Source organism: Myotis yumanensis, unplaced genomic scaffold, assembly GCF_028538775.1.
Source record: "Myotis yumanensis isolate MYYU_CA2020_CCGP unplaced genomic scaffold, mMyoYum1.0.hap1 SCAF_2, whole genome shotgun sequence".
Taxonomy (NCBI): Eukaryota; Metazoa; Chordata; class Mammalia; order Chiroptera; family Vespertilionidae; genus Myotis; species Myotis yumanensis.
Window position 1 is genome coordinate 205,522,530 of NW_027223753.1, and position 23,757 is coordinate 205,546,286.

Genomic DNA, 23,757 nt, shown 5'->3' on the forward strand with positions numbered 1-23,757 from the left:
TTCTTGTTCATTTATTTTGATTTTTAGATTCAATTGTTGATAGATGTGTATTTATTTTCTATCCCCCAACACTCAAGCAGGCGCATGTCCAATCAAGCTTAAGCAATTCAGGGTAAAGAAAAATATGCAAGAGACAAGCACCTAATCATTCCATTCCAAACATTAAGCAATGTGCCTTTTTGTATTTTAGAGCACCTACTCAGGCTTAAAATATTATCTTTCCAGAGGAGATAAAAATAGAAATGGGGAGGGGACCCTCTCTTAAGCACGGGGTCATTTTCAATGCAAAGTAAACTGGTGTGAGGATTGTATTCTGTAATGTTTTAAATAAATATTATATAGTAGATTCATGGAGATATTACCTTCACTGAAATTCAACCCATCCATATCTTACCAATTGGGCAAATATTTTACACACAGGCTATGACACATAGCAAGCTTTCGATATAAAAAGCCTTCTTTTAATTCAAAGTAATTTACAGAAGGATAACTTATCAAACAGTTATCTGGGCTATCATTTAGATAAAGATTGCATTTATGGATCTCTTCCCTTGATAACTAGCTACAGCCCTTTGCTTTGATTACTGTTCTCAGTACATCATGGTGTTTATTGGGCACTTGGAATGAAATGTAGCATTTGGATCAACCAAGATATATTTGTAAAATATCAAACCACTTTTATTGATTAATAATTAGTAGATATTTGAAAGAAAATATAATCATAAAACTTTCTTTCTAGAATGGGTTTCCCCTTGCATAAAGCTTGCATTTCATCAAGATACTGGTTTGCCAGGGAAGTCCAGTGAAGAGAGAGAAGCATTAAGAGACTTGAGGGGACTCAAGAAGAGTAGGAGGGGGAAGTCCCTCTCCCCGACAACTGCCTATCACTAGTGAAAGAAGCCAATCTGAAAAGGCTCCATGCTATAGGATTCCAACTCTATGACATTCTGGAAAAGGCAAAACTATGGATAGTAAAATATCAGTGGTTGCCAGGTGTTAGGGGGTGAGGAGGAATGAAAAGGAGCACAGAGGATTTTTAGGGCAGTGAAATTATTCCATATGGTACCGTAATGGTGAACACATACATTAGCCCAAACTCAGAAAGTACAACCAAGAGTGGTCCCGAATGTAAACTGAACTTTTAGGTTCATCAGCAATAACAAATGTACCACTCTGGTGGGGGAGGTTGGTAATGGGGAAGGCTGTGCATGTGTGGGGGGCAGGGGGTATGTGGGAAACCTCTTGTACCTTCCTCTCGTTTTGTTGTGAACCTAAACTTCTCTAAAATAGACTCTAGTCTATTTTAAAAAATTAAAACATAAAGTCTATTTTAAAAAAATAAGGCACCAATCAGTGTAGCATAGGGTAAATTTAGTGTTGAAAGCATATGCTTGAGAACACACACACACACACACACACACACACACACACACAAAGAGAGAAAAACAATGCCAGTAACTTAGCTCCCAAAGGAAAATCTACCTTCCCTTAATTTTACTTTCTACATAAGTATCTTAGCACAACTACAATGCATGCATTTCAGGCTCAGATAATGCTCCACTCCAAAATGCCACTAAACATTTAATAACCCCACGGCCTTTTTCTCTATGAGGACAGGTGAAGTGGTTCTTTGCACAGGAATATAACTCTCCCACCACCTTTCCTTGTTTATTATCTCACAAAAGTGCAGCACTCATGACTCATAAACTCTGTGACACGAGAGAATTCGCCCTGAGGGAAAAGACTTTATGTGCCGTAAAGGGTGAGTTACTGCATTTTTCTAAAGGGGTTCCAGCTGCCACTTCACAGACATACTACCCTGCTGAGCATTTTCCCAGGAGCGCTCGGTTTCCCATAAACCCCGTGGCAGGCAGTCAAGTCACATTTTCTTCTTTCCAACTCAAAACCACAGACTCTTTGTAGGGTACAAGTTGATAAGGAGGAGAACTGGATCTCTGGTTTGCGTTGCAAACCATCCTCAGTGTCCTGGGGTAAGAGGGGGTGTGACAGAGCAGTCATTCATTCTGGCGCTAATCTTCTAGCAATCGGGCCTCTCACCCAGAGATGACCGGAGCTTCCTGAAGTGACCAGCCAGATACAGAATTTGCTTCATTTCCCACCACAAAAATCTAGGGCATAGGGGTCATTTCCGGTGTTTCCACTTCTCTCTCCAGAACACCGACAGCGACAACTGGTAACATGTAGATGGAGGAGATTAGAGAATCTGAACCACGTGGATCCCGTGCCTGCTTTACCTGCAGCCCTGACTCCCCTACTGTTACTCACAGATAAGAAGTCATTCATTGGGATCTGCCAAAGATAATACAGTTTTGCTGTTGTGACATCATGTTTACTTAGAAAGGGGGAGGAACATCAACAATCAAGGTCACAAAATTTCTCCTGGAACGCAGCCAGTCCCAGTTGGTCAAAGTGATTACCACATGGCACAAGCAGCCCCCAACTCAGAAAACAAACAAACAACGGAACAAAAAACATAATGAAAAAGTCATGGTCAAGTTTCTGACGAAAATCCCAAGTACTACATACCTAGTGTTTTGTCTTGTTTTTATTAAGCAGCTCCAGTATATGACCAGAGACAAATAAGCACTTTATGTTGAAACAATAGCAGAGCTTATAGTTTTAGACAAGAGTAAAGATTAAAATAATTAGATACACAAACGTGCTTGTGGTAGTAAGTCCCTGACTTTTCACCATAATTAATCACAGGCATTAGTTCAATGTTTCATATTTTCTTGGCTGCATCTCAAATCATCACATAGGAAGGAAGTAAGGATATGAATTCCTTCAGCTATTTAATTTGCAAAAAAGTGACATTTAAGAAAGCCAAAAACATGTAGTTATATGTACAGAAATATAAAAATATGTCCCCAACAAAAAAATTCTTTAACCCCAATTATGAATAATGATTTCTTTGATTATTAAAAAACTAGAGGCCTGGTGCACAGGATTCATGCACTGGTGGGGGACATGGCCTGCAGGGATCAACCCACTGTGGGAGCGCTGCTCATCCCAGTCAGCCAAGCAGCGCTCCCACTGTGGGAGTACACTGATCACCGGGGGCAGCTCCTGTGTTGAGCATATGCCCCCTGGTGGTCAGTGCATGTCATAGTAACTGGTCGACCAGTCGTTCTGGTCATTCCACCATTTGGGCTTTTATTATATAGGATAGACTTTAGGTAACCACAAGACACATTAATAAAAACATAAAGAAGCAGCAATTTGAGGCCTGTTTAGTTCCTTGAAAAGCAAACTGTCCTCAGTTCCAACAAATCTCCCTGAATTACAGCTGCACGACTAGATCCATACAATGTGCTCCAAAAAAATTTTTTAAAAAAAGAGTTCTCACCTAAGACCCTTACATGACACCACACTGTGCATACCAAGCCCATTAGGATCCTCCCACGTGGAAAAACCCACTCCTTCCCCTGTACCGTAATGTGAATCCCTCTCTCCTCATTCAGGAATGCTTTCTGGTATTTATCACAGTGTGCCTCACATTTGTGTTAAGTACATAGCTGCACCGCCTTCCCAGTGAAAATGCACTTTCCTGAAGGGCGGAAAGCACAATCTGGCACCCCGTTGCCTCCCTCTGGTGCCCCACATTCATTACCTGTGGTTTAAGCTCTCAGAAGGCTGCCAAGCCCCTCTCCCTCCCATGGAGCCCCAGCCCCCAGCCCTCTGAAGGAGAACTCATTAGTGAGCACTTGAACTCTGCGGCTCCATCCAGAAGGCTGATTACAGCCAAAGGAAAGCAAACGGTAAATTGCATTCTCTTCCTCAAGAGTTCTAGACTAGCTCTGGCTGGTTTGCTCAGTGGATAGAGAGTTGGCCTGTGGACTAAGGGGTCCCGGGTTCAATTCCGGTCTGGGGCACATGCCTGGGTTGCGGGCTCGGTCCCCAGTGGGGGGTGTGCAGGAGGCAGCCAATCAATGATTCTCTTCAACCACTGATGTTTCTATCTCTCTCTCCCTCTCTCATCATCTTTGAAATCAATAAAATAATTCTTTTAAAAAAGAGTTCTAGACTAGTATATACAGGCTCCAGCTAGATGAGGGGACACCTGACTGGCAGGTAGGATAAGCCATGGCCAGAGCTGGTGCATCTCTGAACCGGTGTGTGAAGGGGAACAAGGTACCTGGAAGAATCAGCTGGTCTACCACAGGAGACTAGGAAGATGTGCAGAGAAAGAAGCTAAGATGAGAGAGCCTAGTAGCTGAAACAGAGACAGATAGACAAGACAGAGGATCGACAGGGACTGCCTGATTACCTATTAATCCATGGAGGCATGGTGTGTCCCCTTCATTAGCCCCCCTTTAAACATAAGCCACGTTGGTAGCTTTATTTTGAACAAAACCCTAGAAAAAGGCCTGGCTCAAATGCTGGTTCACTAACACACCCTCCCGGATCCCTTCAATCTCTGTATCCAAAGCATTTTATCCAACCACATTTCCCTGATCACCGACCACTTTCTACCATCTCTGACACTTTATGTGTCCTATCAAACTATACACCCCTTAAAGGGCAGGACCATGAGATTCATTTGTGTGTTCCCCTCAATAATGGCCAACACTAAGATTGCACAGTAAGTGCCTAATCACTATTTAATGAATATTTCTGGTAAAGTTCAGAATGCATCATGGGAGGGAAATTCATTATATATTAATCTCCCACTGGGTATTATCAATGTCTCTCCTAAATAAGATAATATAAATAGGATAATATTAGAGTTAGATTATGAGCTTTTGAGAAAAAAAACAAGCATCTTCATGTCTTCCAATATTATATTCCCAAGTATGATGTGGCATCTTATTCAAACAGTAGCATTTTATGTAAAAAGCTACAGATTGATATTAATAATTACACAGCTGAGAAAGAGGCTTAGAAAGAACTAAGAGTCGGTCTCTCACTTAGGCTAAGAGGGCCCATCAGTTGGTCCAGGCACCTGAAAAGCGCCTACTCTTCTGGCCATAGAAACATGCTTCATCTTGGAAAGCTAATGTATCCGAGGCTGCAGCTGGTAGCCTAAAGTGGTTTTGCCCATTACAGAAAAATACCTTAAAACTTGATCACCATCAGAACATTTTCATTCCAAGTTTTAAAAAATCTACGAAGTCCTTTTTCTCTCTTTTTCTATCCAAATTGGAAATATATTAATCTCCAACAAGATGACATTTAAGTTGTTAAATATGCATAGCAAGAAAAATAATTGATGATATTTAAGAAAGCCAAGAACATGTAGTTAGATATGCAGAAATAGAAAACTATTTCTTTAAGACATACGTTGTCAGAGTTCTATAGAAAATTTCCTCTATTTCCAATATTAAGAGCAAATGGGGGAACCCTTATACTAAGGTAGTCCCTTTTGCAAACAAGCCATGTGGAATAAAGAATTAATGACAAAAGTCTTGTTTACACACAACTATATTCCAAAAGACCAAGGATACTTCAAGAACGCAAAATCAAATGTGGCTAGGAAAAGTCTGAAAACAGTTAATGGTCAGGGTCCTGGGAATTGTTGCTAATTCTGAAAATAATTTACTTATAGTTCTTTCTAGTCTTTCCACTTTTGAAATCAATTTTTAAGCATGTTCTCAAGGATGTTTCTTTTCTTTTAAATAAAAGTGCAAGCAATTATGTAATATTAATAAAATGACACTAAATATGTAAGAAGTCAATAACATTCATCATAGTCAATTTACAGCTCTGCAAAAGAGATGAGCTACACATCTGCACAGGGTTCTTGTCCAAAATAACGCTGACCTTGAAGGAGGCAGGAAAAAGCACTGCATTCCAGACAGATCCAGGAGCCAGTGACCAGATTTGATCATTGCTGAAGTGGAGTGATAGGTACATGGGGCATTAGACTATTCTTGCTAATTTGTATATGTGGCTTGGAATTTTGAATTAAAGAGAATGAAAAGTAAAGAGTCAAGACAATGTTTATGTACTTTCATGATGCTTAAAATTAAAGTAAAAAACAACAACAAACCATCCCAGCTGAAACAGAGTCAAATTTCTAAATTTACATTACAGGCAGAAAAAAATAAAGCAGAAACAACCAAGATCCAAATTGTATATACATGATGGCAGTTGGCACGAATGAACATTTACATGAAACAAAAAATCAAAAACCCTGCAGCGACATGGTATAGAGGTAGCCTAAACAAAGGATCATTTCCTTTGAAAACTTTTACAGACCAATTTCTTTTTCAAAAAACATATTCAAGAGGAGGATAAAGAAAACATATAATAATTGAGGGTTTACTATGTGCCAGAATCATTGCAAATGTTTCATGTTAGTCATGTCACCCTCTGTCAGTGGGTGATCGCTCTATTTCACAGAAGACAAAACTGATGGAGGTGAGACTTGGTGAAAGGAGGAGCCATTTCTGAGCACTCCAGGAGCCCATTAAGGATAGGTTTTAAAACAAAACAAACTCTGTGTCTGGATTAAAATGACAAACTTTCTTCTTTAAAATTTTCTGGAATGCAAAGAAAAAATCCTATCAAACCGTTTTCAATGTAAATTCTTTTCATGGTCAGGGCTACTGGAAACGGAACGACTAATTTAATTGAGAAAGAGAAGTAGAAACCAACCGAAAACATTCTCTGATTACAATGTAATGAGGTGCTGAGAGGCAATGAGCAGCTGATGAAACACGACCGTAAGAGTAATAACGGGACGTGTGAGCAGTGCTGTGCTTGCACAAGGAGGGCCGAAAGCCAGGGCGGAAAATGCCGCACTCGGGCACTAGCTGATTTCCCAATAATCTGACCCAGGTTTGTTCCTCACACTGTCTATAAATGTGCATGTACATCCATCCATACATTTATACTCAGACTTGGAAAAGATTGTCCAAGAACCTGGTTAATAACACTCTTATTCCAAAGTGCTGAATGTAAAAGCAAATTGGTGGGGAGAAGGGGTGTCACCAAAATAAATAGGGCAGGACACAAATGTGAAAACACAAACAGATGTGTGCACGTGTAGCCTAGATTCTCATTCCCTGTTAATTTATGCAAATTGTCTTATATTTCTAAGTAAAGTGCCAATTATAAAAGTATAGTATGACTGCAAATCTGTAATAATTGAGTATGCATTTAGGAACGAGATAGGTAATAACAAGAAGAAATGTTAAATCAAACAGTAATTTGATTAAATGATTACTGTGCAAAAAAGAAAGTCCAAACTGGTTTTATCTCATTGAGCCCCAAATACTGTGATTTGTGCAATTCCTATTTTTATACAGATCCGTGGTTGGCAAACTGCGGCTCTCGAGCCACATGCGGCTCTTTGGCCCCTTGAGTGTGGCTCTTCCTAAGTCTTAGGAGTCCCCTAATTAAGTTAATAACAATGTACCTACCTATATAGTTTAAGTTTAAAAAATTTGGCTCGCAAAAGAAATTTCAATCGTTGTACTGTTGATATTTGGCTCTGTTGACTAATGAGTTTGCCGACCACTGATACAGATCATTAATGCATAAAGTAGATCTGTTCTCACATTAGGTAGCTGAATTCCTCAATGCAAAAATTGTTTCACCTAACAGGAATTTTTGAATCTTTCCCAAACCACCATGTTTTTGTGCCTGTATTTTGTCAATTTTAAGCCTACAAAGGTGGATGGTAGACACAGCAAAATCACAATGGCCAAGGGTACGGCTTCTGCCCTCAGGTGGACAGTGTGCCCTCGAAATTGGTTACATTGAAATATCGCATGTGTCCTTTGTTTTTTAAATGATTTTAATTTAAATAAGGTTGAGAAACAATTCTTATCTGGGAGTCCCAGGTTCGGTTATATATTTTAAGAGTAGAAAGCTGGGCAAAGGAAATGGCTTTGTTCCACTCATCAAAATGGACAGTTTTTGTTTTATTCAGAAGCTGGTATGCTTTGTCTGGTGATCCTGTTCATTTATAGACAAAGACAACTGTTCATTTAGAGCAAGAAGGTTAAAGAAACAGAAAACACATATTATTTGCTGTGGAAAAAAAAACACTAGGAAAAAAAGAGTATGCCCATCAGCTAATAGAAGGGATGATAAACAAGCCACATTCGCTTCTTTCTTTCCCAGCTGGAAATCTCTGCCAGCACTTGAGGCTTAACCTGTTCCAAAGTCCCCCCAGAGAGCTGTTCCCCCGTGTGTTAGCAGAGCCATGGACACCTGCTCCCAGCCCCTACCTCACCCCAGGGTGCTCTGAAGGTTAGGGATAAGGAGGGCGGCAGAGCCTGTGTTTTAAGTTCTGTCCTTAAAAAAAAAAAAAAAGAACAGTGCTGAGGCTCAAACAACTTCTCAATTAATTTGACAATTTTTAACTTGTACGACACACACTTGTCACATCTACACCTGTGTATTCCTATCAAAAAGGGAGGTCTACGATTGGTGAGGCAGCTCTCTGGATTGCTCAGGTGTCAAAGAGCAAAGGCTGGATATGAAGGGAGGTCTGTCTGATAGCAAAGCCCATGTTCCCCTTCATTGCACTTGACCCCAGGGGCTCCCTTGTCACAGCATCTGGTACACCGTGCGGTGGACAAACAGGATGCTCTCTCACATCCCTTTTCTCACTAACATCTTGAGATTTGAATTCCTTTCTCTCCCCAGTCTAATCTATCCTTGAATTCAGGCTAATGCTTCTAAAAGTGTCATGACCAGATAAAAACAATGTCACAGCTCTTTTTTTCCTTTTTATTAAATGTATTGGGGTGACATTGGTTAATAAGATTATTTAGGGTTCAAGTGTACAATTCTATAATACACATCTGCATATTGTATTGTGTGGGCCCACCACCCAAAGTCAAATCTCCCTGTCACCATATATTTGACCCCCTTTACCCTTCACTACTCCCCACCCCCTTCCCTCCGGTAACCACCATACTATTGTCTGTGTCTCTGAGTTTTTGTTTATTTGTCTTATTTGTTCATTTGTTGCTTTCAGTTTTATATCCCACATATGAGTGACAGCATATGGTTCTTGACTGTTTCTGACTGACTGTTTCAGGTAGATACCCCAGAAAAGGGGATGCTGGGTCATATGGTAACTCTATTCTTAATTTTTTGAGGACGTCCATACTGTTTTCTATCACGGCTGTACCAGTTTACATTACCAGCAGCAGCGAATAAGGGTTCCTTTTCTTCACAGCCTTTCCAACACTTGATATCACTTGTCTTATTGATAATGGCCATCCTAACAGGTGTGAGGTGGTATCGCAACGTAGTTTGGATGTGCATTTCCTAACAGCTGTGAAGTTGAGCATCTTTTCATAGATCTGTTGGCATTTGTATGCCTTCTTGGGAGAAGTGTCTGTCCAGGTCCTCTGCCCATTTTTTAAGTGTTGTTCCTGAGTGTATGAGTTCTTTATGTATTTTGGATATTAACCCCTTATCGGAGCTCTTTCTTATCTCCAGAATCAGACTGCAAAACCCCAGACTTATAATCAAGACCCTCTGCTTTACAGCCTCATTCCACCTTTTCATTTTCTAAATCCTCTTTTCAACTTATCTAGTTGTGTATGTATATAAGCTCCTCATGAGTCAAGAGTGGTGTCTCCCCACCATTCAGCAACACGTGACACAAAATACTCTTCTGAATGCACTCAGTAAATATTTGCTAAATTTGCTTGAATTAAATTTGGGAAAAAACAAGATTCTTTAGATGAAGAAACAAAATACATTTCAATTTTTTTCTTTTCTCATCCCAAAGATCGTGGTTTAAATAAAACTGTTTTTTAGAAAAGGAAAAAAATCTCACTTCATTCAAAAGGACAATAAAAGCTAAAGATTCTCATTTCCCCCCTAGGTTTTAATATGTTTCAATGGAATATTATCCTAGTTTTATTCTATTTCTATTTATAAGACTACTAGTGCCTTAGACCAATGTTTGGGTACTAGAGCAGTTCATTAAGGCAAGTGGCCACTTTAGGCTGTTAAATGATGAATAATTTATATAGTTATTTTCAAGTTGTTTTCATGATGGCAGCACTTTCTGCATCTCGTATAGAACAGAGGAAAGGAGCTGTTTTCTATTAAAGGACCCCAGAGGAAAATAATAATTGAGGGAATGTCTGTTGTGGTTCTCTCTTATTGCACACAAACTATCCCAAAACTTAGTGGCTTTAAACGATAAATATTTCTTAGAGTACACAATTTCGGTGGGTTAGAAGTCTGGAAGTGGCTTAATTGAGGGATCCAGGCTCTCACAAGGATGCGGTTAAGACCTGGGCCACAGTCACGTGAAGCCTTGACTAGGCTACAGGATCCACTTCCAAGTGGTTCATTCACACGCCTGTCAAGCTGGTACTGGCTGCTGATAGGAGGCCGTTCCTCACCATATGTACATCTCCCCAGTGCCCTGGGATGTCCTCGTGACAGGCAGCTGGCTCCCGCCCCAGCAAGAGTTATGCAAGGTGGAAGCCATGTGTCTTTTCTGAATTAGCCTCAAAAGTCACACACAACATCATTTCTGTAATATCTCATTGATTACACATGTCAGCCCCGCACAGTGTGAAAGGAGACTACACGTGGACACGAATACGGGGAGGGAGGCAAGGATTGTTGGGAGCCAGCTTGAAAGCTAGCAACTACATAATAATTTACAATTTCTCACAGTTCTTGGGTTGTCTGGGCAATTCTTCTTCGCCTGGTGTGGTCAGCCAGAGCATTACAAGGAAGGCATTACCTGGCCCTGCCCAAGTGGCTGGTGCAGGCAGCTGGCTGGGAGCTCAGGTAGGGCTATGGATGGGAGGCTCCATTCTCTCCCATTTGGGCTTCTCCACATGACTGCCCTTCCAGAGCATGAAAAGAGAAACTTCTAGAACTTTTTAAGGCTTAGACCCAGAACTGAAGTAGTGTCACCTCAACTCCATCCTACTGGTTAAAGCTAGTCTCGGGTTCAACCAAGAGGGTAGCAGCTGAAGGCATAATTCATCAATAGCCCACGATGGGACCTATTACCACAGCATCACACGAAGAACAATCTAGGGCTTGCTTAATACTTTCAGAAAGCATACTGAGTGATTATTTAGTACTAGAGGCCTAGTCACGAAATTCGTGTACGGGTAGGGTCCCTAGTGGTTGCCAGCCAGGACCTCCCTTTCCGCAGTTGGCCGGCCGGCCCCACCCCCTGGCTGAACTTCCGGTTGAACTCCCGGTGGAGGGGACAATTTGCATATTGGGCTTTTATTATGTAGGATATTTAACTGAATATTTAGTCATGTACATGTTCATCACTCTACTATTGAATGTATATCATAGCACTTACATCTTAAATAGGTAAACATAAACTGAGGGCAAATCTGGACTATGGGCCAACATTCCCCAACTCTCGCCTAAAAATCTGTTTAGAATTCCATGAACGGGAAGAAAGAGTCCCTGCAAAAGGAAACCACGACTCTGTTTGAGGGGAGGCTTTCTCAGGGCCCATTCTGCTGCAATCCCCAGGCCAACGAGGCCATCCACAAGCACTTTCTAAATGAATGACTACTAGTGTGTGCTGGGTCAGAGCTGTTTCAGATAAAATGCTTTGTTAGGCATGACCTCTAGAAACAGTTATTCTCAGCAACACCTTGGGTCTGTAATCCTTTTGCTTGTACAAACCATGATAAGTCCTAGTGTAGCTCTGGTTGCCATAATAAATTACCATACATTGGGTGGCTTAAGCAACAGAAATTTATTTTCTTCTAATCCTAGAGGAAAAAGTCTGAGATCACGGTGGAAGCATGACCAGGTTCCGGTGAGAGCTCTCTTCCTGGCTGGAAGATAGATGGCAGTCTTCTCCTGTGTCCTCACATTAACTCATTGTGTGAGCAGGGAGACAAGACAGAGCAAATTCTCTGAAAGTCTGATGCCCCTTCTTACAAGGGCACTAATCCCATCATAAGGGCCCCACCTTCATGACCTCGCCTAACCCAAAGGCTCCAACTCCAAATATCACCATGTTAGAGGTTAGGGTTTCAATATAAGAACTGGGCATGGAAGGTGGGGGAGAGGGGTGCACAAGCATTCGGTCCATAGCAGTCTTCAATATAGATTTGATAAAGATACAAAAGAAAGTTCTCATATGGTGCTGACCGTGCTAATATAAAAAAGAAAAATACAAAGAAAGGCAAATATCTGAATGATGACTGGGCAGAAGTATAACTTATTACTGGGGAGAAAAGGGGGAGGGAAAACAGAAGGCACCTGGAATTTGGAGGATTTGGAGTAAAATGAAGATTAAACAAATACTCAATTTAAACCCTAAGCTTGGAACTGTCTTCTCAATAAAACTTTATATGGGTTTATAACCAAGAACAAAGGTAAAACACTCAATTTTTCTCCTTAATTTTGACCTTGACTCATGATAGCACAAGAGAAATCAGGGGGCCAAATTGACAATATTCATAAAAATAACAGCAAGGAACACAAATTGAGAGGAACATGATGCTGCAAAGATAGACTAGATAATTCATCAAAATAATATTTGACACATCATATCAAGTTAAGCATTAACAGATACAATGTGCAGCTTATATGGGCAAGCCTTTGAAAAAACAAATTTAACACTGAGTTACACTGGTTAGCAAAAGGTCAAAATGAGGTCACGGTCATGAGTTCAGTTGGTTTCTTTTGTCCTAGGTCCACAGGCTGCGAACAGCTGCCTCTCTGACTCAGCCAGCTGCCTCTAAAACAGAGGCACTGAATGAGCACGTAGAGAAAAAAACCTACTCATCCCTATTGGGAGGAAAATAATCAGTGAGTGAGTAGCACTGTAAATGGTAATAAATAGTCATGGTTTCTGTACATTTTTTAAAAAAGGAATGCGCACAATGATAGATGACAGAACAAGTTGAAAATATCTTCATGGTGCAAAAATGCTCATCAGTCTGGAATTCTATATCCGATTAAACCATTGTTTAATAAAAATGAGTTCAAAATGACTACTAGTGAGTGCTGGGTCAGAGCTAAATTTCAGATAAAATGCAACTTCTAGAAATAACTAAGATGACAGACCTCAAAAACAAAAGAGGAATAAAAGTAAATAATAAAAGTAATAGGAATAGAGATGCTTTGGTGAAAGAATTGGTTGTAAACAATGAATCCAGTTAAAGACAGAACTTATAACTATCTCTTGGGAACTTTTGAGAAAAGATTATAATATTACAACATTGAAAATATGAAGGTAATATAATTTACAAAACGCGTATGAAGAGGTAGAAAATTTGTGCATTTTATCTGTGGCTTTCTAACAGGGAATCAATCAATACTGTCTAAAATAAAACATGGAGTTAAAAAAAAAGAATGAAAGAACATAAACGTTTTCCAACAACGCACATAAAATTCAATCTTATAAACAAAAACTATTCAGTATATCTAATTATAAAAGAAAAATATCAGAAAACCTATAGAGTGGGAAGTGGGAGGAAGACCCTAATATATCAATAAGGAATGTTCTTCTAAGTAGTTCAGGATGCACATTCAACAAAAAATGTCAAACACTGTTTGAGCAAACATCTATTCCCTCCCCTTCCCCACACACATACTTTCCCCAAAGCTGGTTAAAATAAGGAGGCACCATACATGTCCTCAGCTACCCACTCTCCAATTCATAAAGCTTTTCTAACACACTGTGTGTTTCTAAGCTCACTGTGTTGGACGGGGTCATATTTTTATGTTGCCCCATGCCATCTTCATCCACTTTCTGTCAAGAGCCCCTCTCCCCACACCATGTGGCTCAGGTCTACCTGTCAAACAGGCCACACACCCACCTGGCCAACACAGGCCAGTCCCAGTACTGATGCCAAAGGTAGATGTGTGACCCAAAGCAGGGCCAACCAGAATCCCTCCTTGGAGTGTTAATGCACATAATGCAGTTGGGAAGCCAAGCAAGGATGACACCTGCCCAGAGCTCCTGGCTGCCACCTGGCCTGGCCTCCTCGAGAAAGCTCATCTCTGCAAGAGGTGAACGAATGTCAGGGTGAAAGGACAAGCAGAGAACAAGAGAGAGCCTGATAGAGAAACCCCAGGCAGCACCGAGGCTCAGGTCTAACATCGGAGGAACCAGCTTCTAGATGTCTTCATTAAAATTCTATAAGCTACCCCCACCCCAAGATCCTTCCCATCTGCGGTACGAACTATTCTCCATGTGTAAGATGCTGAGTGAACTTCCAGCATCTGGCAAACATAAGCTGGTGAATCAACCCACTATTCTCCCCTCTTTTCCAAGACTCAGCTCATCAATGGATCCCATTTCTCCCTAGATACCTGAGCCTAGTTTTCTTTTGATGGACAGCCACCCTTCTCACAGTTTGGTTTAAGTTTCCTTTGACTTAAGTTCCTTCCCTTTAAAAAAACAAAGATACAACAAAACACCAAGCCTTTCCCCTTTCCTTGAACTGCCCTCAAACTCTTGGTTTCCAGTTTTTTCCTCAAAGAATCCACATATGTCTTCACTATCCATTCACGCATTCTTTCTGTCACCTACAGCAACTGGACTTCTATTCCACTGACATTGCTATCCGAAAGATCAACAACCACTGACCTTGGATTTGCCAAATGAGAAGAATATATGTTATAAAACACACATATCCTAGAATAGGCAAGTGTCTAGTGCAGCGGTTCTCAACCTGTGGGTCGCGACCCCTTTGGGGGTCGAACGACCCTTTCACAGGGGTCGCCTAAGACCATCGGAAAACACATATTGAATATATAATTACATATTGTTTTTGCGGTTAATCACTATGCTTTAATTATGTTCAATTTGTAACAATGAAAATACATCCTGCATATCGACATTACGATTCATAACAGTAGCAAAATTACGGTTCATAACAGTAGCATATTTACATTACGATTCATAACAGTAGCAAAATTACGGTTATGAAGTAGCAACGAAAATAATTTTATGGTTGGGGGTCACCACAACATGAGGAACTGTATTAAAGGGTCGAGGCATTAGGAAGGTTGAGAACCACTGGTCTAGTGAATGGGGAGTAAAATGCCTGGGACTCCACGTATTTTAAACTGAATTAATAAGGAAGGAGCACCCTGAACAAAAACAACAAGGAGACGAGGAAGAATTGCACAAGGGATAGAGATCCTGATGGGTGAAGACCTCTTAACTTACCAAAGTTAAGTCAACAAAGCAAAGTGCAGACAGAACAGTGCTTTCTGTAAGTTGCCCTTTTTAATAAAAAATAAATAAATAAATAAAAATGAAAATTCTCTTTTGCAAGAAGGATGAATCAAAGAATGAAAATGTTAATCAATAGAAGTTGGGTGGCAAATGATGTTTCTGAGCATAACTATTTAGAGTTTCAATGTTTTAACACTGTAAACATTTTCTGTTTTCAGAGTAAAATGAATAAGGAGGGAAAAACTGAACACACGCAGAAATAAAGGAACTAAAATATATCAAGATGGTAATCTAAATAAACGTAATTCTAGTCACTTTTACACACAATAGTTTGAGCACCTGTACTGAGATACACTAAAGGTAAAAGGATGTACCGAGATATCTTACATTTTACACAGTTGGTTTATTAGTGGCCGGAGTATGATACTCTTTTTAAAAACATTTATGCTTATAGGAGAGTAAATCATCAGGAACAAAGATTTTCCACTGTGAGAGCTAAAATACCAATATTTAATGCCAAAAACAGTAAAGGCAGGAGGTCCAGCGTGCCGCCGGCGGGACTCACCTCCTGGCAGTACTGCAGGATGCCCTCCTTGGTGCCGATGCAGGTCTTGGTCCCCGATGGATCCGATTCCCACTTCCCATTCTGCACATTCATGTGCATGTTCAGTTTGCCGCAAAACATGGCGACCTGGGGTTCCGCCAGCAGGCCGGCATTGCCATCAGTGGGCACCTGGAAAAATAGGTTTGGGTTAGTTATGGCAATCCACGGTTCTGGGGGTGAGATGCCGGGGAACGCGGGACTAGGCAACCAAAGCAAGAATAGTTCTATCCTTGCCAATTCTCCGTTGTGAATTAGCCCCGCCTTCAGCATTCCTTGAAGTTAATTATGTGCATGCTACATACATCTCCAACCTCCTGTAATACAGTGCTTTTTTTTTTCTTTTACAGTAAGTGGAGAAATTAGTAATACTGAGAGGAAAGTATTCATTGAAAAGTTTACATATTTGTTTCTACATTTTCCCCTGGCAGATCTCGTGGTGCCTCCTGCAAGGTTCTGACAATAAAATAAGATTTTTTTCTGAAATAAATATACCCACTCTAGAGGAAGCCATATTCTCACCATGACCTCCACCTGGCTCACACAAAGAACAATGCACTGACTCAGCTCCTAGAGCTGAAGGCACAATGGTAGTGTGCACTATTAGTTAGCAAATGACCCCTTTATAATTTTTTTAAAGTATCTGTTTATTATTGATTTCAGAGAGGGAGAGATAGGAACATCAATGATCAGAGAGAATCATTGACTGGCTGCCTCCTGCACACCTCATACTGGGGATCAAGCCCAGAACCCGGGCATGTGCCCTGACCAGGAATTGAACAGTGACCTCCTGGTTCATAGGTTGACATTCAAGCACTGAGCCATGCTGGCCACCCTCCATTATAATTTTTTGAACAGAAAAACTACTGTGTTTTTTTTTCTTCCCATGCCCAAATGTGACTGAGTATGTTGGCCCTTCACCCATATTTTCCCCCCTGCGACATTTCCTTGTTAACACTGCCTCAGCTCTTGAGTATGTTAAGGATGCTGGTCCCATCCTCCCAACCACAGTGCAAGCAGGCACAGGTCTTCCTCAGAGCCCAGCACAGCGCCCACCAGCTGTGCAGTAAGCTCTGATGGGCCTCAGGCATTCTTACCACAGGCAGGGTAGCATTTCAGGAAAGGAACTTTGAAAAAGGTGCCCTTCTGTATTTCCAACCCTTCTGCCCATAGGTATCCCCTTCATGTAAATATTTTTAAAAGGGAAAAGGGAAGTAATAAAAATACCTGTACTACCTCACTTCATAGGTTCTGGTATCTTAAAAGGAAAAACAATCAGCCAGAGATGAAAATTAACCCCCCAGGAGTGAAAGTGCTATTCGGAACCAAGGAATCACAAGGCACATTTAGTAAAATAATTCCTCCCTTGTTAACGCCAGCTGCTGAGGACATGTGTGACATCCACGGCAGGAAGGGGTGACTTCCAACAAAAGCCGTTCTGTGGTAAAGAGCTGGGTGATCCTACAATAACTTGTATCACTTCTAAAAATTGTTCACGGGAAGAAAACCACCCCATAAAATAGCACTGAGAGATTTCAGTTAAAAAAAACACCACACACACACACACACACACACACACACACACACAAAACCAACACAAAATAACAAAAACGGCTTCCTGACATTTCTTCCCACAGAAATGTAAAAATAGATCACACATCTGTCCACGTTGGTCATCTGCATATGTTTTTTTGTGCAACCGCAACAGAGGATTTACTTCCTTTAAAAAAATCTGGCCCTAAACCCAGCTGAGACTCAGCCCTGACCAGCATGCAAAAACTCTGGGCAAAATCTCTAAAACCACATTCCAGGTAACATTTTCTCCATTTCTAATTCCACTTTGTGAATCATATTCTATTAACAAAACTTTTCCCCTCCATTGCCAGATGATCACTATCAGTGAGGCCACAGTATCAGATTGTCAGCAGGAATCTCTGGGACCCCTCAAGTTCCCAATTTGGGTCTCTTGACAACTCCTACAATTCCCAAGCCAGAAATGGAGAGGCTCATTCTCCAATGGGTGCAAAGAAGCAGCCTGAGCAGAATGCTCTATACACTGAAGTTTTAACAGCTTTCCTGAGGAAGTGAGAGGGAATCCAATGCCTTGATCCTAAAAATCAGAATATGAATTTTGTCAAAAAATGTTTTAGATATTTTTTTAAAATATATTTTATTGATTTTTTACAGAGAGGAGGGGAGAGTGATAGAGAGTTAGAAACATCGATGAGAGAGAAACATCCATCAGCTGCCTCCTGCACACTCCCTACTTGGGATGTGCCCGCAACCAAGGTACATGCCCTTGACCGGAATCGAACCTGGGACCCTTGAGTCCGCAGGCTGACACTCCATCCGCTGAGCCAAACCGGTTAGGGCTTAAATATTTTTTTATTTGATTTCAGAGAGGAAGGGAGAGGGAGAGAAAGGTAGAGAGTTAGAAACATTGATGAGAGAGAAACATCCATCAGCTGCCTCCTCCACACTCCCCACTGGGGATATGCCTGCAACCAAGGTACATGCCCTTGACCGGAATCCAACCTGGGACCCTTGAGTCCACATGCCGATGCTCTATCCACTGAGCCAAACCAGTTAGGGCTCCTCTTGAAAAAAAAAAAAATCAAACTTGCCTTCATTCTATTTAATCTCTGGAGCAAGAGGTCAGCCATTTTTTTTTCTACAAAGGACCAGATAGTAAATATTTTAGGTTTTGTGAGCCAGACAGTCTCTGTTGTGACCATGCAAAAGCAGCCTCAGAGCATATGCAAAATGAGCGTGACTGTTTTACAATCAAATGTTATTTACAAAACAGGCCATAGGCCAGCTGTGGCCAGTGGGCCACAATTTGTTAATCCCTGCTCCAGAGGAACCTCCTTCCATTTTCTTTCAATTAAACCAGCTGCTGACTTAAATAAACACTCATTGTTACCACTTTCTAACCTGCTTCATAAACCCCCTATAATCTGGTTTACATTCCCACCATTTAAACGGCTTTCTCCAAGGTTACACATGACTTCCTGTCTGAGAAACCAAACAAGGTCTTTCTTCAGGACCTGTCACTTTTCAACTCCTTTGCCGTAAACGAATTCTTCCTTGGATGTCTGTTCTGACAGAAAGAAATATCCTGGCTCTTGTTACTTGGCTCTGATGATCTCATCACTAACTTGCAGTCCTCCAATTCACAGCCTAGAGAAGTCCTAAAGATCGGGCCATCGCTTCTCCTTTACCTATTTTAATGAAAAAGTCTTGGTGATCTCATTCTTTAACTTCTCGCTGCAGAGAGGCAACCCTGATATATCAACAACAACAAAAATGGCAGCAGCCAATATTTCTTTCTTCATTCAGTTCGTCTGAGTAGACAACACATACTAGACATTGATATACTTTTGAGAACAAAGCAATAACCATGCCAAGTCCTCTACCTGACAACAGGGATGACCAGCCATTCCAGTTGCCCGGGACTGAAAACTTGCCAGGAGGTGAGACTTTCCATACTAAAAGTCCCTGGCAAGCTGGGACAACTGGTCACCCTACCTGACAAACACATCATTTTTCCTACTTTGACTTCTAACTTCTTTCCATTCTCTACTTTGTTATCCTTCCCTCTTCTTGACTTTGCAGTTATTTTAATGCCATCTGTTTGCATGTCTGTACTAGTATATGCTAACTACCAAATGGTAATCCTTTTCATATCTCTTCAAACGAATGAATTACAGCCCTATCATACTGTAACCTCACAGAAACTCCATTTCTTTACCCTGACCCTTTCTCCTTCCTGTCCCTCCACACCCTTCTTAAACATTAAGTCCTTAGGACATCAGACTCTGGTCAGTATCAAACTGTCTTAAGAACAAAGTCTCAGGTCTGTTGACCACAAAAGCTAAGTTTTGGTCAAACTGAACATAACAGCTTGACTTCAGCTGTGTTTCAGCTCCAAGCCCATGAAAGGGAAAGGACCCTAGGGACCACACCTTCATGAAACCAGAGAGAACAATGCCATGGCTGACATCAGGATCTGACACAAAGTTCAACTACTCTCTGCCCGGGACCCAACCAATCAAGAGCCCAGGACCCCAATCCTTTAGCCACCACGATTAATGCTTTTCTCCCTATATAACCCACCCCCGGGAAGCCATTGGGGAGCCAGGTCTTTGCACAGTAGGTTATCTGTGTCTCAGGGCTTGGTGCAATTCCCTCAACTAATAAATGTATCCTTTCTTTGCTGCAGAATCCTGTTTGCATTTAACTGGGCTGTGATGTTCGAAGGTGAATGGACCTCTTCAGTCCGGTAACAATATTACTAAAGAACATCTTTAACTGCCTCAAGCTCTTCATTTTTACCAATAAGAGTTCAAACCCAAACATAGATGCATCAGTTCCTTTAGGGTTTTCAACAAGCTATCTAATATTAACCATAAAAAATAAATGTATAGAGGGTGATCATTATCATGCCCGATTTTCTTAAAGTGGAGATTATTTAATAGTTCAAACTTTGATTCCTCAATAATTAGAGCAAGTTATTATACTAGAAATTGAAAAATGTGTCATATGTATACATCTATTACACTTAACATGACAAAGGCCCTTCATAAATAAATACTTAAATCACAAAAACATGATTATCAGGCAAAAATTCCTTCCCAAACCAACACCATGTGCATACAATCAGATCAGACCAATTTTCTGTGAGATAACAAACTGAACCGGAAGCTTTTCTATTTTTACTGAAGGCCACCTGTAAAGATGTCCATGTTTTAAGTAACATAACCCAGTTGTGTTATTGGCTCCGTTAATTAAAAGAAAACAAATAGACCACCGGCTTCTCAGCTAAGCCATTTAAGAAACAAAGCCTAGATTCTAGGAGTAGTCCACTCTTTGGCATTGAGCCAGAAGGAAACCATTACCAGCCCAGGTGATCATATAGGAAATAATACTTAGCAATCCAAGGGCCCAAGAGGTTTAATCAAATCCCTTTTAATCATCCCGAATGATTCCTCAAAGAAATGGCTTAATTGTCACACACAGGGCCCTATTTGGGAGCTGTTAATATGGACACTCCTACAACTAAAATCTTTGGGTCCTAGTTTACGTTACTTGCTGCCGGTGAAAATGCATACTCTGTCAAAGTCATCTTAAAGATAATTATTTCTAACTTTTAAAAAGCATTTCCCTTTTCGGTTGAGAAGAAATACAAAAGCTCTAGTAGATGGGAACTATAACCCCTTAAATAACTATTAGAGTTAATTTTGTTTTCATCTTAACACTATCTAAGGTAACGTAAGGTTACTTGGCAGAAATCTGAGACACCACCTAAAAGATTGAACCCTGGTCGAACCGGCCAGTCATGGTCTATGCATTTCTGAGAGACCAAAGATGAAGATAATTCTTGTAACATTGGATGACTTTGCACTGACATCATGAGACCAGAGATGCTTTTTCCCATGGGAAAACAGTGTTCTGAGACAATGAACAAAATAACGGGCTCCAACAATGGAGCGTCCACACATCGCCTCAGAACCAAGGGGCTATTTACAGAATGTTCTGAACTACAGAGATGTAAATATTGCACCCAATAATGCTGCAAAGCTTTTAAAAATAGTCCTCTGCTACCAGAAAAATATTTTAAGGTCACAATACATAAATAGAGTAAGCAGAGAAGTGAAATGGACTTCCCAAAGCAAGTTAGGCTAAAAAAGGCCTTTAAAGAGGCTCAAGGGGAAAGGAAAATAAACATATAGACCGAATCTAGGCCAATCTGCAGAGATGAACTAGGAAACCTACAGATGAAATTGCTGCAATTTACAAGTGCAACACCAGCTTCTCCTGCTGTCTTTCAAACTGGGTGTTCCCTTTCCCCCAAAAGTTTCTCTTTATTATCATCAAGGAGATCAAAATTCCTTATAGAGCAGGCTTGGCCGCATTCCTCCCCGAACAAGCCCAACTAAAAGGGAAAGGGAACAAGGAGCTCTCTGTTTCCCTGGCTGAAAAGTCTCCCTTTGCAAGGAGGAGGCGCAGATCCATAGCTTACTTGCACCCGTGGATTTATGTGATTTTAAGGTTTGTAGCTAATGAAAACCACCTGGTTTCTGCATTTCAACAGACTTCTCCCTGGTCTGAATAGCTGGCCTCATAGAAGGGGGATTTTGGTCCTTTTTAATCAGTTCACAATTTCCCCGGATCGGATGCTTGTATAGCATCTCTTTAAAAAGCACAGTGATACTATTTCTATCACATCTGCGGTTTCCTCCAATAAAGACAGGTTTGCCCTAACCTGGGCACGATTCAATGACAGCCCACAAAAATGCTGTTCAACTCCATTGGAAAGCAACTTTTCCATTTTCCACGTAATGAACTGATTTGAGAGTGAACTCTTTTCAAGAGGGACGCAAGTAAGCATCACATAATGCTTAACATAAACAAATGTTCATTCTGTAAAGAAAAAGACTTTGTGCAGTTTTCCTGTTAGTGCCAAAAAACACACCAAAAACAAATCTTAAGCAGAATCAGAACATCTGCAACTGACCATTTTATCTCAGAGGAGAGCTCACATTAAAATTAGAATCACAGGACTGGAAGAATCTGTAAAATCATCCATCCCAAGTCTGGGAAGGAAAAGGCTCTGGGAAGGACCTGGCCAAGGCCACACAGTTATGAAGAGGCCGAGGGTGGAGTTGGACCTCTGTCAAGGGTGTTATTGACGTGACCAGGCTAACTCTGAAATTAACAAAAAATTGCAATTTTCCAAAGTTTTGCCCGAGCGTGTGTGTGTGTGTGTGTGTGTGTGTTTGTGGTGAGGAAGGATGAAGAAGCTAGTCAAAGCATACAGAAAAATTAAATGTAGTTACTGAAACTATACACAGTTTTAATTTACTTCTGTGCAGTTGGCCAAGTTCCTCACATCCACTATTGCATGATTATTTCAGAGCTCAAATTGCAGGCTAAAAAGATTTGCCACAAAAGTGAGTAAAGAGAGAAAAAAATTCCTTTCAGAGAACTAATCCACATATTTCACTCCTCGAAATTTGCCACTGTTGACCTGGCTTCAAATGACAAATTCTCGCTCCTTGATGAATACTTGGCCTCTGCTGATATTGATAAAAGTTAATTCTTAGCCCTAGCTTGTTTGGCTCAGTGGATAGAGCCTGCGAACTGAAGGGTCCTGGGTTCAATTCAGGTCAAGGGCACATGCCGGGTTGTGAGCTTGATCCCCAGTAAGGGGGCATGCAGGAGGCAGCCAATCAATGATTCTCATCATTGATGTGTCTATCTCTCTCTCCCTCTCCCAATCTGAAATCAATAAAAATATATTTTTTAAAAAGTTAATTCTTACATGGGGACCCACACATCGAGGCTTCCCCAGTGGCCTGGCCCACATCACAAATCTCAACCTAAGTCAGCTTGCCCTTACAGGAAAGACCTGGCAAGGAAACCCAACACACACCAATCACAATTCTCAAATTCAACGCTGGCTAACTCACCTTACCCTAGAGAACAGGACCTGCTAGCCTCGTGATACAACCCCTGACCTCTTAGCCAATCATACCACTTTCCTCCTTGTCTCTCCTAATGTTCTATAAATCTTGCTCTTGTCCCAAATCCCTGGGAATAAGACTCTACTGCTGTGAGGCACTGTACGCCCCCAACCCAGGGATCATTTCCCCCTGAATAACAAAGTCATTATTAAATTGTTTTAGTTTTGTCATTTGATAATATCAAGCATTTCTTTCTTTTCAAAGGTAGGTTTTCTAAAGACCCCAAACTCCTTCTATCTCATAACAAAGCTGGTAAATAATTCTTGCTGCTGATGCCCAGTAGGAAATCAAGAGTTCTTTCAAGAGAAGCCCTTGTTATTCAACATTCATGAAATTAGTTACCTATTAGGAGCCCAGTGCATGAATTTGTGCACCTTGAAAGGAACTGTGGGCCACAAGGCTGTGGTGGGCACAAGGGCAGATCTTGGCCCATCCTCCGCACCCCCGCCCGGCCCCTTCTGCCATGGCCCTGGGCCCCTGTCTGCCGGCAGCCCTGCTCCCTG

At 41.0% G+C, this 23,757-nt stretch overlaps 1 protein-coding gene across 7 annotated transcripts in view; it reads right to left on the minus strand.

The window, feature by feature from the left end:
• The window catches only part of APP (amyloid beta precursor protein), a 216,281-nt gene that overhangs the window by 143,397 nt on the left and 49,127 nt on the right, over positions 1-23,757 (minus strand). For all 7 annotated transcript variants that reach the window (XM_070407007.1, XM_070407006.1, XM_070407005.1 and 4 more), the window contains exon 2: positions 15,693-15,860. In XM_070407007.1, coding sequence (XP_070263108.1) covers positions 15,693-15,860 — 168 coding nt within the window. The remainder of the gene's footprint in view (positions 1-15,692; positions 15,861-23,757) is intronic.